Genomic DNA, 15450 nt, shown 5'->3' with positions numbered 1-15450 from the left:
ACATTGACAGTGACAATGAATCTTTATTTTAGGATGAATTATTCCTGTGATATAATTATGAGGCTATCTTTATGGCGCTGAGCTCTAGAGGTGACGGCAGGTCTCACCTCTCTAATGGCCGTGCAGAACTCGCTCTGTAGAACCTTCTTCAGGGACTGCAGTTTGTGACCCGGGACGTCACCTGACTCCTGTAATTTTTCCAGCAGCTCAATTGCCCTGGCAACATCTGAGATGAAAAGAGAGAAAGAAAACACAGATGTGTTTGAGTAACAGAGGGTCTGTGATTCAGAGAGAGAGAGAGAAAGACAGGGTAAAGTTTGCAGTAAAGGGCAGAGAGATGGTGGAGCTGCAGCGAATCGATTGCTGGGATAATGGAAATAGACTCGCTGAAGGCCAGAGGGGCCACTGAAAGCAATCAGTGCTCTCTTTACATGAAGCAAAAGACACATCACACTGCTGTACCTCCTCTGTTCAGCAGACCTACAGGGCACACATTTACTGGGGTCAGCCTGGCTTGTTTCAACAATATATATATGTTTCTTTGCCACAGCTTTGCGTGTGTGATCCAGTCTGTCTAATCAAGCAGGTCTAATATACTTAGAGAGCGCTATCCGTTAGCATTGTCATTCATCTCAACAGCAGTTCGACTGGCACATTCAATCAGTAAATGTATTTGCACAGCAATAAGTGGGCTGCTTTATGTTGTTTACAAGTAAGAGTGATGAAAAAACACTGGAGGAATATGAAAATACAGGCCAATGAGAGAGCTGATGCTAATTTTATACTACTTTTCTAGAAGACTTTCATTATATGAAGAAAAACACTTCAAACATTCTCCAGTTATCTTCATTTGTGTTCTGCAGAACAAAGGAAATCATATTATTTTAAAACAACAGGAGGGTGAGTTAATGATGACAGATTTTTGGGTGAACTATCTCTAAGCCAAGTAGCTAAACCCTGCTTAAATAGGCTTGTACTCTATAAAACATGGCAACAAAAATATGGAGAAAGCAGCAGCAATTACGGGGCCAAGCACTACAGAGGCAAAATGAGGAGCTAAGCATGGCATGGAGTGTCAGACCAACTGAAACAATGAGGAATGAAAGCCATTTTAGGATGATTTTAGTCAAAATTTGTGCAAAAATCATAAAAACAACCACTAGTAATATGATTTAATGGGTTATCCCTTTTGATCAACAGGTGGCGCTGTTATCAAATCAATGCGATATGGTCAGTGTAAGGAGATAATTGCTTATACAAAGTTTGGTGTCAATATGTCAAAGCTTTGCAGAGATACAGCCTCAGACGTAGTCTGGCCTCATACCAGTGGTTGAGGAGGGATTTGAAAAAATCAAAATCAAAATGGCATAATTGGTATCTATGTTGTCGACATCACTCAAGGAATATTTTGAGACCAGTCTCATTACAATAGGCTGATACAATCAAAAGTTATTCGCATTTTTGGAAATTTCATAATTAATGGTCAATGAATGGTTTAGTACTCCTGACCAATAGGTGACACTGTTACCAAATTGATGTGGCGTGGTCAGTGAGAGGTGGCAATGACACATAAAATTAGGCATCAATATGTCAAAGCTTTGCAGAGCTACAGCCTCAGATGCAGTTTGGCGTCCTTCCAGCAAATTTGTTGATGCGCTAAATCCTACTACCTATTGACATGAAATCCATAACTTTTTGTCAGCATGGTCTGAAGATGATCAGAGTCGAATTTGGTGAAAATCAGAGTAGCGGTGTAGGAGGAGTTCGAAAAAGTAGGTTTTCAACATAAATCAAAATGGCGGACAGGAAGTTCATCCAATTATGGCATAATTGGTATCAATGTTCTCGGCATGATCCAAGGTATGTGTCAAGACCAGTTTCATTAGAGTAGGCTAATTTAAACAAAAGTTATTGGCATTTTTCATTATAACTTTCAATAATGTTGCCTCCAAATGTTCTGTCAGAGCATGGTGTTGAAGACTAATCAACTTGACTAATCAACTTGAATTCAATAACATTTTGCCATCATGGTCTGATGATGAAATGAGCCAATTTTGGTGAAAATCAGACAAACCATCTAGGACAAGTTTGAAAAAGTAGGCTTTTCGGACAATTAAATTGTAAATTTAAAAAAACAAACCCAAAAAAACCCCGAAATCTTACGTTTTTTTAATTTTCTTAAAAAAGAATCTTGTTTCTGTGTCTAGTTCACCAAAAATGAAAATTCTGTCATTAATTACTCACCCTCATGTCTTTACAAATCCAAAAGACCTTTGGAACACAAATTAAGATATTAAGATTATATTTTCATAGGTTCTTAAAATTACGTTTGAACCACTGACGTCACTTGGACTATTTTAACGATGTCCTTACTACCTTTCTAGGCCTTGACCGTGGTAGTTGTGTTGCTGTCTAAGCAGGATCAGTAAGCTGAGTGGGACATGAGGGTGAGTGATTAATGGCAGAATTTTCATTTTTGGGTGATCTCTTTACGGAAAATGCTATTTTCACTACTCCTACAACCCAAGTAATCCATACGTACAAAGAAAATAAAACAAATAAGTTCAGGAATTAAGTTATGTGTAATAAAAAAGAATGACACAGGGAAAAAGTATTGAACAATGAAGAAATAGAGGTGCAAAAAGGCATGGAAAGCCAAGACACCAGTTGAAATTTATCGGTAATTAGAAAGCAGTTCTGCCCATTGTCAGTGGAAATTAATATTAGCTGGTTCAGTCCCAACACCTACAGTACCACTGTGATAAAGATGCAACAAGGGTGGACATTTCAGCAAGACAGTGATCCCAAACACAGCCAAGGAAACTCAATTGGTTTCAGAAAAAGAAGATAAAGCTGCTAGAATAGCCCAGCCAATCATCTGACTTGAATCCAATAGAAAATAAGAACTAAAGATCAGAGTTCAGAAGACTCTGTGGAAGAATGGGCCAAAATCACACCTGAGCAATCCACCCAACTAGTTTCTCCATACAGGAGGTGTTTTGAAGCTGTCATTACCAACAAAGGCTTTTGTACAAAGTATTAAATACATTTCAGTAGCTCAATACTTTTTGCCTCCAAATGTTTTGAGTGCTGTCAGGGCATGGTGTTGAAGATACGTACCGAGTTCAATAAGAATACAGCAATGCGTTCATAAAATATAGCATTTTTTGACAAAATTCAAAATGACCGATGCCCAAAATGGCTGACATGGACAAATATTGTTCAACTCAGCATGATGCACCAAATCTTGTTTTTTGGCCAAACCATTCCGAAGTTATAAGAAGAAATAGCCATTTTTCATATCTTTTGAGTAGTAGGTAGCACTGCACCTAAACATTGCCAATACACTCAGGTCATGCTTGTTCTAATACACACCAAGTTTGGTCTCAATACGCCGAACCATTGCGGAGATATAGCCTCACATCCATTTTTGCATGCTTTTCGTCAAATTCATTTGCGCGTTATTCAAAAACGGTTTGACTAATCAACTTGAATTCCATAATTTTTTGCCATCATGGTCTGATGATGAAATGAGCCAATTTTGGTGAAAATCAGACAAACCGTCTAGGACAAGTTAAAAAAAGTAGGCTTTTTCGTACAATTAAAAATAGCAAAAAAACAAAACCTTACAATTTTTTAATTTTCTTAAAAAAGAATCTTGTTTCTGTGTCTAGTTCACCCAAAAATGAAAATTCTGTCATTAATTACTCGCCCTCATGTCTTTCCAAATCTGTAAGACCTTTGGAACACAAATTAAAATATTAAGATAATATTTTCGTAGGTACGTAAAATTATATTTGAACCACTGATGCCACTTGGACTATTTTAACAATGTCCTTACTACCTTTCTGGGCCTTGACCGTGGTAGTTGTGTTGCTGTCTATGCAGGGTCAGAAAGCTGAGTGGGACATAAGGGTGAGTGATTAATGGCAGAATTTTCATTTTTGGGCAAGACAATTATCCCAAACGCAGCCAAGGAAACTCAATTGGTTTCAGAAAAAGAAAATAAAGCTGCTAGAATAGCCCAGCCAATCACCTGAATTGAGTCCAATAGAAAGATCAGAGTTCAGAAGACTCTGTGGAAGAATGGGCCAAAATCACACCTGAGCAATCCACCCAAATAGTTTCTCCACACAGGAGGTGTTTTGAAGCTGTCATTACCAACAAAGGCTTTTGTACAAAGTATTACCAACAAAGGCTTTACCAACAAAGGCTTTTGTACAAAGTATTAAATACATTTCAGTAGCTCAATACTTTTTCCCCATATCATTTTATTTTATTACACATAACTTAATTTCTGAAATGATTTGTTTTGTTTTATTTGTATGTATGGATTGCTTGGGTTGTTATTGACATCTGGTAAAAATTTCATGTCAACAACATCTTTAGAAATAAATTTAACGGAAAAAAATTCTTCAGTATTCATTTTACCTGCTGTATATGATGTGGCAAGGGAAGTCTTTTACCTCACACTCGACTCTCAGTATTTAAAGGAGAACTCCACTTCCAGAACAACAGTTTACAAATAATTTACTCACCCCCTTGTCATCCAAGATGTTCATGTCTTTCTGTCTTCAGTCGTCAAGAAATTATAGTTTTTCAGGAAAGCATTTTTCTCCATATAATGGACTTCAATGGTGCCCTCGATTTTGAACTTCCAAAATGTAGTTTAAATGCAGCTTCAAAGGGCTCTAAACATTCCCAGCCAAGGAAGAAGGGTCTTATCTAGAGAAACGTTCTGTCATTTTTTTTTCGAAAAATTTAAAATTGTATACTTTTTAAGCACAAAAGCTTGTGCAACACTAGCTCTGGGATGCGCGTCCACAACGCTACATGCTACTGAATCACGCTGAAAGGTCACGTGCGACGTAGGCAGAACTACAGACCTAGTGTTTACAAAGCAAACGTGCAAAGACTAATGAAATGCAAGTAAGTCAAACACTGTTTATAAAAAGATAAAAAGACCTCAGATATCATACTTTTACACTGTTGAAAATCGAACAAAACTTTGGTTGTGAGTTTTGGTGCACTTAAATTTGTTTTAGGCTGCCATTTAGTTTGCCTTTTGCACCCTGCCTACTTTTAAAGGGATAGTTCACCCAAAAATGAAAATTCTGTCATTAATTACTCACCCTCATGTGAACATAGACTAACATGGAAGTGTTAGAGAAGAAATTGTTAAATAAAGTCATTATTTTTGCTTTCTTTGCGCCTTCATAACATCAAGGCTGGACCACCGATGCCACATGGAATATTTTACCGATGTCCTTACTACCTTTCTGGGCCTTGAACGTGTCAGTTACGTTGCTATCTATGCAGGGTCAGAAAGCTCTCATAATGGATGTCATAAAGCTCATAATGGTGTACGGCATCTCCTAGCACAAGCTAACTGCTCAAGCTAATTAGCTAAACCCTGCTAAGGATTGATTAGTGAGGTTAAATTGTTTCTATTTTTAGCTTTACTTTTCTTCAAGCAGTGGTTTCACATGGATGGATTTTCCCTCATTTCCCCCCACACTTTTAGCATGCTATATATTACTCTGAAAATACCTGCATAGTAAAACTTACTCTGAAAACTCTAATCTCATCCCCCTTTAAAACCACTACATCACAACCTTAAAAAAATCCATCATCCTTGCTAACAAAAATTGCTAAATCAATTATTTCTGTAATTCAAATGCTGTGAGTGCCTGCTGTGAACATAGCTTCCGTTATTAAGCATAATCGTTTTTTGTAAGGACTATGATAAAAGCCTATTTATGTGATAAATACCTGAAGGTCTAATATGTAGTCTTACACACCCCTATTGCTAAAGATCAGAGTGTTACTGATGGTTAAGCCTCTGGTCACATTTAGTGCTCTGTAGGACTCGTGGTGATTTGTTTTTTGTGTCAAGGCAGGCATGTGGCTAATTGTGCTCGTTCATCTTTGGACCGTGAAAAATTATACCCATTTTACATTATATGCAACTGTTGGGGGTGAAAAATGAGACAAATCCTCTCAAACTGCCTTACAAATTGACAAAAACAAGGGTCTTACTGTCCCATAGTAGCCTTCATTAGATAATAACTTTGTTTGAACGCAGACAGCAAAACAAAGTGGGCCAGACCCTGACAGGAACTAATAAAACCGAACCCAGCGAGACTAGAAGAGCAGACACAAAAGCTATTACAGCCTGTGGGCTCATGGGACAGCAACAGATGCAACAATCTGAGCAAAATCTCTTGCCATTTCAGGGCCTTTCTGTCATTCACATTGAGAGGAGACTTACAACCTTTTGCTCTAATCTTCAAACCCTGAATGGGCGGTTTTGAGACACTTTTCATTAATATGTCACATTGCACTGAATTTGAAAGCTTTCCTGATGAAACGATGGATACAAATTAAAGCTCTTCTGTTATTAAAGCAGCTTAGATTCTATCAAAACCTGACAGATAGATCCATAACTGAGCAGTGTCCTGGCATGTCCCACTTGGCTCTGGCACAGAGCTGTCAGAAGAATGTCAGCATGACATTAATCACTCTGTTGCCACCACACGTCAGTAAAAATTGATGACTGATGCTTTTTGCTGAAAAATTCACATAGACGAGGACATAAACTAGGGCCTGTTGCATGTTTAGACTAGTGTCTCTTTTGTCCCTTAATGTTTTATTTTGATGCATCAATCTGTTAGATTACTTAGTATACAAAACCATGATCCGCATTCGCACTAGTCTTATTTTTAGCGTTTTGTTTGACATTGATCCAAAGTAGGACATTTGTAGGACATCTTCAAAAATTCATCCGTTATGTTTCATCGAAAAACGAACAGTAATAGCCCTAGTGAAAGATAAACATACTAAAATGTAATTGATATACTTTTTTTCATGCTAAATTTACTACAAATACATTTACATATTTATGTTCTTAATAAAAATACTATTTTAGTAAACTGGTACACTTAAAGTCTGCTAAATTGGAACAATTAATTTTGTACTTAATGCACTTTAGCTGGACTTAAGTCCAAATAAAGATATACTGTATATTTGATTATGCTAAAGTGGAACTATTACAAGTATACACTACCAGTCAAAAGTTTTTAAACAGTAAGATGTTTTTAAAGAAGTCTCTTCTGCTCACCAAGCTTGCATTTATTTGATCTAAAATACAGCAAAATCAGTAAAATTTTGAAATATTTTTACTATTAAAAATAACTGTTTTCTATTTGAATATATTTTAAAATGTAATTTATTCCTGTGATATCAAAGCTGAATTTTTTGTATCATTTTTAGCACCATGATCATTCAGAAATCATTCTAATATGCAGATTTGCTGCTCAAATAACATTTAATATTATTATTATGTTGAAACAGCCGAGTATAATTTTTTTTACCTTTCTTTAATGAGTTCAGTTCAGAAGAACAGCATTTATCTAAAATAGAAATCTTTTGTAACATTATAAATGCCTTTATCGTCACTAAAAATAAATAAATAAATACTGACTCCAAGCTTTGAATGGTATAGTGTATAATGTTACAAAAGCTTTTAATTCCAGATAAATGCTGATCTTTGGATCTTTATATTCATCAAATAATCCTGAAAAAATGCTCAACTGTTTTAAACATTGATACAGAAAAAAATGTTTCTTGAATAGCAAATCAGCAATGATTTCTGAAGGATCATATGACATTAAAGTAGTGGTAGTGTACTTTAGGTACACTTTAAATATTTTGCATTTAAAGACTGATATTATTCAAAAATCATACAATCCTTATCAATAGCGACATTAAAACACATTTTAGGCTTAACATTAAGAAACTGTGTACAATTAATACTCCAAATAAGTTTAATTATAATTTTTATAAGTCATGTCAATAAATATGTTAATAGAACGGTACTTTATATGAAATAAATGTATTTTAAAGCATTAGGAATGAGTATAAAATGATGAGAAACATAATTTTTTTAATACATTTCTAATAATCTGTTTTATTTATAGAGCTTTTCAAGATACTCAGTGATGCTTTACAAAAGATAAAAATGACAAATGCAGTACAATAAAACCAATAACACACAACAGTAATCACACAGTAAAAGCAGTGAGTTTATAATGGTTTGAAGAGGGGAAAAAAGTTTTCAAGGAGCTTGAGTTCTGAGGAATCTTGATATGGAGGGCTTAGTGCATGAAGAAAAGATATAGAAAGAGATCCATTGTGAGACAGGGAGTCAGTGAAGCTTTTGAAGGACAGCGGTGATGTAGTCATGATAGCAGACGTGCTGCAGAGTTCTGGATGTACTTGAGTTTATATTTAGGATTTTGGATGATGTGTCATAAAGAATGCAGTTGCAATAGTCTGTTCTGGATGTAATAAAGACATGAATCAAAGTTCCAGCAGCAGAGAAGAAGTGTGATGAACAGAGACAAGCTAAATTTTAATGAATTATAACCAGAATAATCATAGCTCAAATACTATGTATCTATTTAGGGATGATACGATAATATTGCGATGTGAAGTCCACGATACAATATTTACTGTGATATTTAAAGGGGTCATCGGATGCCCATTTTCCACAAGTTGATATGATTCTTTAGGGTCTTAATGAAAAGTCTATAATATAGTTTGGTTAAAAATTCTCAATGGTTGTGTAAAACAACACCCTTTTTACCTTGACAAAATGAGCTCTGCAAAAATCATCTCATTCTGGTCGAGGCTGCTTTAAATGCAAATGAGCTCTGCTCGCCTCGCCCCTCTCTTCTCTCTGTGGAGTGACGGCCTGTTTACTTTAGCCGCATTTAGCCATGTTTAAACTAGCCAACTGGCACATTATTAGGAAAGGTAATCACAAAGATTTATAAAAAAAAACCCTTATACTCACTTCTGCTGTAAGTGAAGCTGGATCACGATTGATTTGCACAAACACAGACAGATATACAGTACCGTTCAAAAGTTTGGGGTCAGTAAGACTTGTTATAGTCTTTAAAGAAGTCTCTTATGCTCATCAAGGCTGCATTTATTTGATTAAAAATATAGAAAAAAAACAGTAATATTGCAAAATGTTTTTACAATATAAAATAATGTTTTTTATTTTAACATACTTTTAAATAGAATTTATTCCTGTGATGAAAAGCTGAATTTTTATCAGCTGTTACTCCAGTCTTAAGTGTCACATGATCCTTCAGAAATCATTCTAATATGCAGATTTATTATTAGAATGATCAGTGTTGGGTAATATCAACAGTTGTCCTGCCAAATATTTTTTGGAACCTGTGATTTTTTTTTTTCAGGATTCTTTCATGAATAACAAGTTTAAAAAGTACAGTGTTTATTCAAAATATAAATATTTTATAACAATGTAAATTATTTATTATTAACTTTTAATAAACTTTTAATTATTAACCTAATACATCCTTGGTGAATAAAAGTATTAATTTCTAAAAAAAAAAAAAAAAAAAAAGAAACAATAAAAATGTACTGACCTCAAACTTTTGAACGGTAGTGTATGTAGATCGGGAGGCACATTCCCTTCACAAACAAACATAATCTACTGCATCTTCAGCAGCTCAGATGTCGGGAGTAAATGACCACCACTATGTTCATTATTACATCCAGCAACACAACACCTTAATTGCTTGATCGGAGATTTTCTTGTCTAACTTACATTCCTGCTCCCGCATCGAAACAATGGAGGTTGGACTGAGACAACTGATCTGAGGTAAAACGCTCATGTCAATCAACTATCGTGGGAGCGGCCTCTGTGGGTGTGATGCCACAACGACAGGCATCTGAGAATGGCTCGATTTGAAAAAGGGGATAATATTTTTACAGATTAATTAAAAACCACTGCATAGATTTTTATCACTATAGGGTAGATTTGTACATACACTGCCAACACACGTGAATATTCAAACAACATTAAAAAGTGTACTTAGCATCCAATGACCCCTTTAATATTTGACAATATTGCTGTTTTACAGCCATGGTGAGCAGAAGAGACTTCTTTAAAAATTATAGTAATAATAATATTTTATGGGCATTTTTTCCCTTTTATTTGGATAGTATCAAGAAGAAGACATATAACAACAAAGAGGAGCAAAAGATGGGATAGGGAATGGCCTCAAATTGGGAATCACTACAGATAACCCACTACTGTGGCAGAGCATTGCATATGATCAATTCAAAATGGTTGCAGAACATTTCCCACTTGGTACAGGTTTCAGTCATAAGTAAATGGATCAATTCAGTGGCTCACAACCCCGTTTCAGTGTTGCACTGCATTGTCCAGTGGTTCATGTTAGTAGTGTCCTTTTGTCACACCTTGACAGTGAATTCCTCACTTGCTTTCACTTCATCGTCTGTATCATATTTCTCCATACAGTGGACTGATATGGTGCCCTGAGTTTGAACTTCCAAAATGCAGCTTAAATGTGGCTTCAAATAATCCCATATGCAGTTGTAAACAATCCCAGCCGAGGAAGAAGGGTCTTATCTAGCGAAACGATCAGTTATTTTCATAAAAATAATACAATTTATATACTTTTAATGTCAAATGCTTGTCTTGTCTTACTCTGTTTTTTCCTGGTTCATGACAGCTAGGGTATGTCGAAAAACTCTCAACTTTAAAATTGTCCTATATTGCTGTTTTACCTTTTTTGTTAAGGGTGTTTGATCTTCTTTGCATGTTCTCTTTGCAAAGACTGGGTCGGTACTTCTGCAGCGATGTAGGATGATTTTGAAATGATTTTTGAAGTTATCATTCTTCCTCCACTGGGATTGTTTACAACCGCATTTGGGATCGTTTGAAGCCGCATTTAAACTGCATTTTAGAAGTTCAAACTTGGGGCACCATATCAGTCCATTATATGGAGAAAAATGCAGAAATGTTTTCCTCAAAAAACATAATTCCTTTACGACTGAAGAAAGAAAGACATGAACATCTTGGATGATCTTATTGTATCAGTGCATATGATGCTTTAAGAAGCTGCTCTGTAGGTTTTGGGACAGAGCCATGGGCTCAATAGTACACTTCATAATATTGACAATGTAATTACAGCATACTCTCAGGTTCGCACTATTTCACTAAAATCTGCCAACCTTGAGTTCTCTGGCTTTCCCCCCGGATCTAAAACTCAATAAACCAACATAGGCTTATTGGAACAGTATGCAAACCTCCTACACTATTCACTGCAGCTGAAACACTTGAGTCAGTAAAATGCTAACAACTTTTTTCCATTTCACTCAAATTATGATGACAGGGGCAGATTATCAATTAATTAGTGTGGTTTCTTGCACAGTACTAGGCTTTGACCTCAAAATACTTTTATCATAGTGCATGAAACTTGGTAAACTTGCTCAGTAGCTCACCTGGTACAGCACTGTACATTGCAGAGCACCCAGGTACAAGTCTGTGACATACAAGTCACAATAAAAAAAACTTAAAGACTCATAGAAGCAAGCGGAAGAGAATAAATTGTTGAAAAAAATCATTTTCTTTGCGTAGAAAAAGTATTCTTGTAGCTTCATAACATTACGGTTGAATCACTGATGTCACATGAACTATTTTAACAATGCCCTTACTACCATTCTGGGTCTTGAATGTGTCAGTTGCATTGCTGTCTATGCAGGGTCAGAAAGCTCTTAGATTTCATCAAAAATATCTTAGTTTGTGTTTCAAAGATGAACAAAGGTCTTACGGGTTTGGAACGACATGAGGGTGAGTGATTAATATTAAAACCAAACATAATGCTACTCAGTGGACATTTCACTTTCAAACTTTCATAGTATCAATTTGCAGAAATATGTAAAGCCTGTCTGTTCTGTTTTCCCAACAACAGAGTGCATGACATAAGATTAGTGGAGGTGACCTTTGCAGTCGTGTCCTGTGGCAGCTTTCACAGATCCACATATGTACAGGCAGTGCCACAGCATGTGACAGACGTTACTTCATTAATCCTGCGCTGAAGCTCCATCATTACCGGCGGATTTCTGCCGAGAGGATGGTCTGGAGTCGTGTATGGGGTAATGAGCCATCTTGAACATGCTGGTGTCCTTTCAGTCAGCACAGGAAACTTTGTGAACACTCCTTTTCAAATCTATGTCTCATTACCGGGAGGTCAGAGGATGACCACGGATGATCTTCTGCTGCTTCTCACTTCTCGTCTCTTTGTGACTCATACTTCTCTTGTGCGTCTTGATTCAGATGTTTCTGTCTCTGTGGTCTCTCTCGCTCATTATTTTAGAAAGGCTTTCAATTTAAGCAGCTTTAAAGATCAACTTTGAGATGGCACAAATGTGTCATACATACTGCCTAAGACCGACCTTCCTGTTTATGATGATCTTACCATGGGTGTCACTATGTATTAAAATGTGGTATGGGACAGTTGTGAATATCCACAACTAAGCTTATGGGTGAGACTTCAATCCGGTTCATTAGCTGCTATAGGGAAATAACGAATAATTAAAGGTGCAGTAAACGGTAATCTTTTTGCACTACAAACCAGTGTGTTCCTTATTAACATAATACATTAAAATAATATGGTTAGACACACCAGTTTGCAATGACAGGCAGCAAATCAAGCTGTTTTGTACAGCTAAAAATAGCTGGACGCGGATTAGACTGGAAGCCAAACCCATAATATTTACAAATTGTGGTGCCCACTCTTATGTGAAAGAAATGTGGATAGGTTGTGCAGAGATGTGCTGATTATGATGTCATACAAGATATTGTTTATGAATATTAATTAGGATAGTACATTTAACATGATCTGTTACTCTAATTAGCTCTGAAGGGGAGTATTTGTTAAAGGAAAAGTTCACTTCCAGAACAAAAATTTACATATAATGTACTCACCCTCTTGTCATCCAAAATGTTTATGTCTTTCTTATCTAGCGAAACGACTGATTATTTTCTTTTAAACATTACAATTTATATACTTTTTAACCTCAAATGATCGTCTTGTCTATGTCTGCGTGAACTCCGGTTCAATACAGTTAGGGTATGTTGAAAAACTCCCATCTCGCTTTTTCCTCTAACTTCAAAATCGCCCTACATCGCTGTTTTAAATTTTTTGTAAAAGGCATTTGATCTTCTTTGCATGTTCATTTTGCAAACCCTGGGTTTGTAGTTCTGCACCGATGTAGAACAATTTTGAAGTTGGAGAAGAAAATCAGATGGAAGTTTTTCGACCTCCCCTAAGTGTATTGACCCGGAGATGCAAAGACTACGCATACAGAGATAGAGTGTTTGAGGTTAAAAGTATATAAATTTTTAGAAAATAAATGATTGTTTCGCTAAATAAGACCCATCTTCCTCTGCTGGGATTGTTTAGAGACCTTTGAAGCCGCATTTAAACTGCATTTTGGAAGTTCAAACTCGGGGGCACCACTTAAGTCCACATTATGGAGAAAAATCCTGAAATGCTTTCCTCAAAAATCGTAATTTCTTTACGTCTGAAGAAAGAAAGACATGAACATCTTAGGTTACAAGGGGGTGAGTACATTTTCTGTAAATTTTTATGGAACTTCGTTAACTTCACCTTTAAGTAAAAATGAAATAGTAACATTATCATAATTCATAATGATTAGAAATGTCCAAAATCATTTCTGTTTATTTCGAAGAACCACTACAGTTTTTTGTTGTTGTTTTTCTATGTAAAAATCTGCAAGACTTTTTTCAACATCTTGTTCAACTTTCAAAAGCATGTCTTGAGACCTTGAATTCTTTTCCATTCATCAGTCGTTCCACTCTTCAATTTATAAATACAAGAGTGTGTTCTGTGTGAATAGCCCCTTCGCTGCTATTTTTAAATTGGAAATAGTCCTTGTTAATTCACTGTAACATGCTTTTTGCATTCATGTAGTATTTGGATACTCTTTAGCTGGATTCCATTTATACATTGTTTTAAAATAGACCTTAGTTAGGTTAGTGCCAGATTTCATTTTTGATATAGGAATAAAAACAAGGCTGTGATTGACAGAAGTACAGTGTGCTCAATGGACTGAACTGTTGTTTAACAACATGTCAGTCGTTCAGCTGATGAAACATCTTTTCAAAAACCCTTCAGTAGACAAAAGATTTTGAAAAGTTGTGAAAGTAAGTTGTGTTTTTTTATTTTTTTTATTTTATCAAGGACCTTTATACAGTGCATGCCACTGTTAAGACTGTAAGGCTATCCTTCACAGCCTCGTGTTAAATTCAATATGGTGTCTAACCCGACTAAGGTCTATAAGGGTCATTGATGCTGACCAATTTAATCCAGAATCAAGTTGTGTCAAGGGACGTTGTAGGTCAGATGATAAATACTTGGATCAGCAAGTGACTGTTATGTATAGCAGTTTGTAGGGATGACAGTTCAAGTCGGTTGAGATGTTAAACAAAGCACAGTTTATATGAATGAATCTCTGAGGGGAACTGACTGTCTTCAGAAAAGTTTACATAGCATTTTCTTTCAGTTTTGCTTCTGTATAATCCATATTTAAGACCGGTTTGCACTAGTGGATTTTCGTTTTACAGCAACCTTAATAAAATTGACTCTTATTCCTCGGGGGGTAAAAATACTGCACTTTCTTTTTCTTAGTTTGCCATTTAAAAACGGTTTTTTTTTTTTACATGAGCCTCCGAAATGAGACGCAAGAAATTAGCATATTGTTATTGTTAATGTGAGCAGCCCCAGAATTTTCAAACTACAACGGGGTCTGCAGCGTTTTCAAAACTCTCCGTTTTCGAGGGTTGAAGATGCTGGAGTAGTGTAAATGACAGGCGTAACCATAGCAGAAGTTATGCGTTTTAAAATTAAAAAACGCTAGTGTAAACATAGCCTAAAGTAGTGTTTATAAGTGCAGCACTACTTTGTTTACAGCGGAAACCAAAGAAAACGTTTTATTGCTGCTGTTCCATAAGCGCCACCTGCTGTCAGAGAATGAATTTGTGTCTCATTCAGCCTGTCTGCTGTTTTGGTTCATGTAGATGTTTTATATAGTATAGTTTCTCAAAACTAAAGTCAGCCCATTCTGTTTCGCTTCAAATTTAGAAATTTTACAATCTAATTTTTAAAGGAGAAGTTCCTTTAAATTGCTCCAAGAGTGAATGAATTTACTCACCCCCATATCATCCAAGATGTTCATGTCTTTCTTTCTTCAGTCACAAAGAAATGAAGGTTTTTCTCCATATAGTGGACTTCTATGGTGGCCAACGGGTAGAAGATCCAAATTGCAGTCTCAATGCAGCTTCAAAGGGCTCTACACAATCCCAGCCGAGAAATAAGCGTCTTATCTAGCACAACGATTGGCTATTTTCTAAAAAAAAAAAAAAATCAGCATTTTTATAATTGTTTAAAAAACAACTCTTGTCTTCCACTAATAACTTGCGTAATCACGTTGGAAAAGACACACAAGTTTAGTTCTTTGTCTGTGTCCTTTGGTTAAAAAAAGGTAGGGTAGGGTGTTCTAATTTTTGACTCCAACTTCAAAATC

At 35.9% G+C, this 15450-nt stretch overlaps 1 protein-coding gene across 2 annotated transcripts in view; it reads right to left on the bottom strand.

The window, feature by feature from the left end:
* lin7a (lin-7 homolog A (C. elegans)) overlaps window positions 1–15450 on the bottom strand; it is a 68243-nt gene that overhangs the window by 39074 nt on the left and 13719 nt on the right. For both annotated transcript variants that reach the window (XM_051107571.1, XM_051107570.1), the window contains exon 2: window positions 108–226. In XM_051107571.1, coding sequence (XP_050963528.1) covers window positions 108–226 — 119 coding nt within the window. The remainder of the gene's footprint in view (window positions 1–107; window positions 227–15450) is intronic.

The sequence above is a fragment of the Labeo rohita genome, chromosome 4, assembly GCF_022985175.1.
Source record: "Labeo rohita strain BAU-BD-2019 chromosome 4, IGBB_LRoh.1.0, whole genome shotgun sequence".
NCBI classification, from domain to species: domain Eukaryota; kingdom Metazoa; phylum Chordata; class Actinopteri; order Cypriniformes; family Cyprinidae; genus Labeo; species Labeo rohita.
Note: the sequence above shows the minus strand (reverse complement) of the source record. Positions and strands in the feature narration are given on the sequence as shown.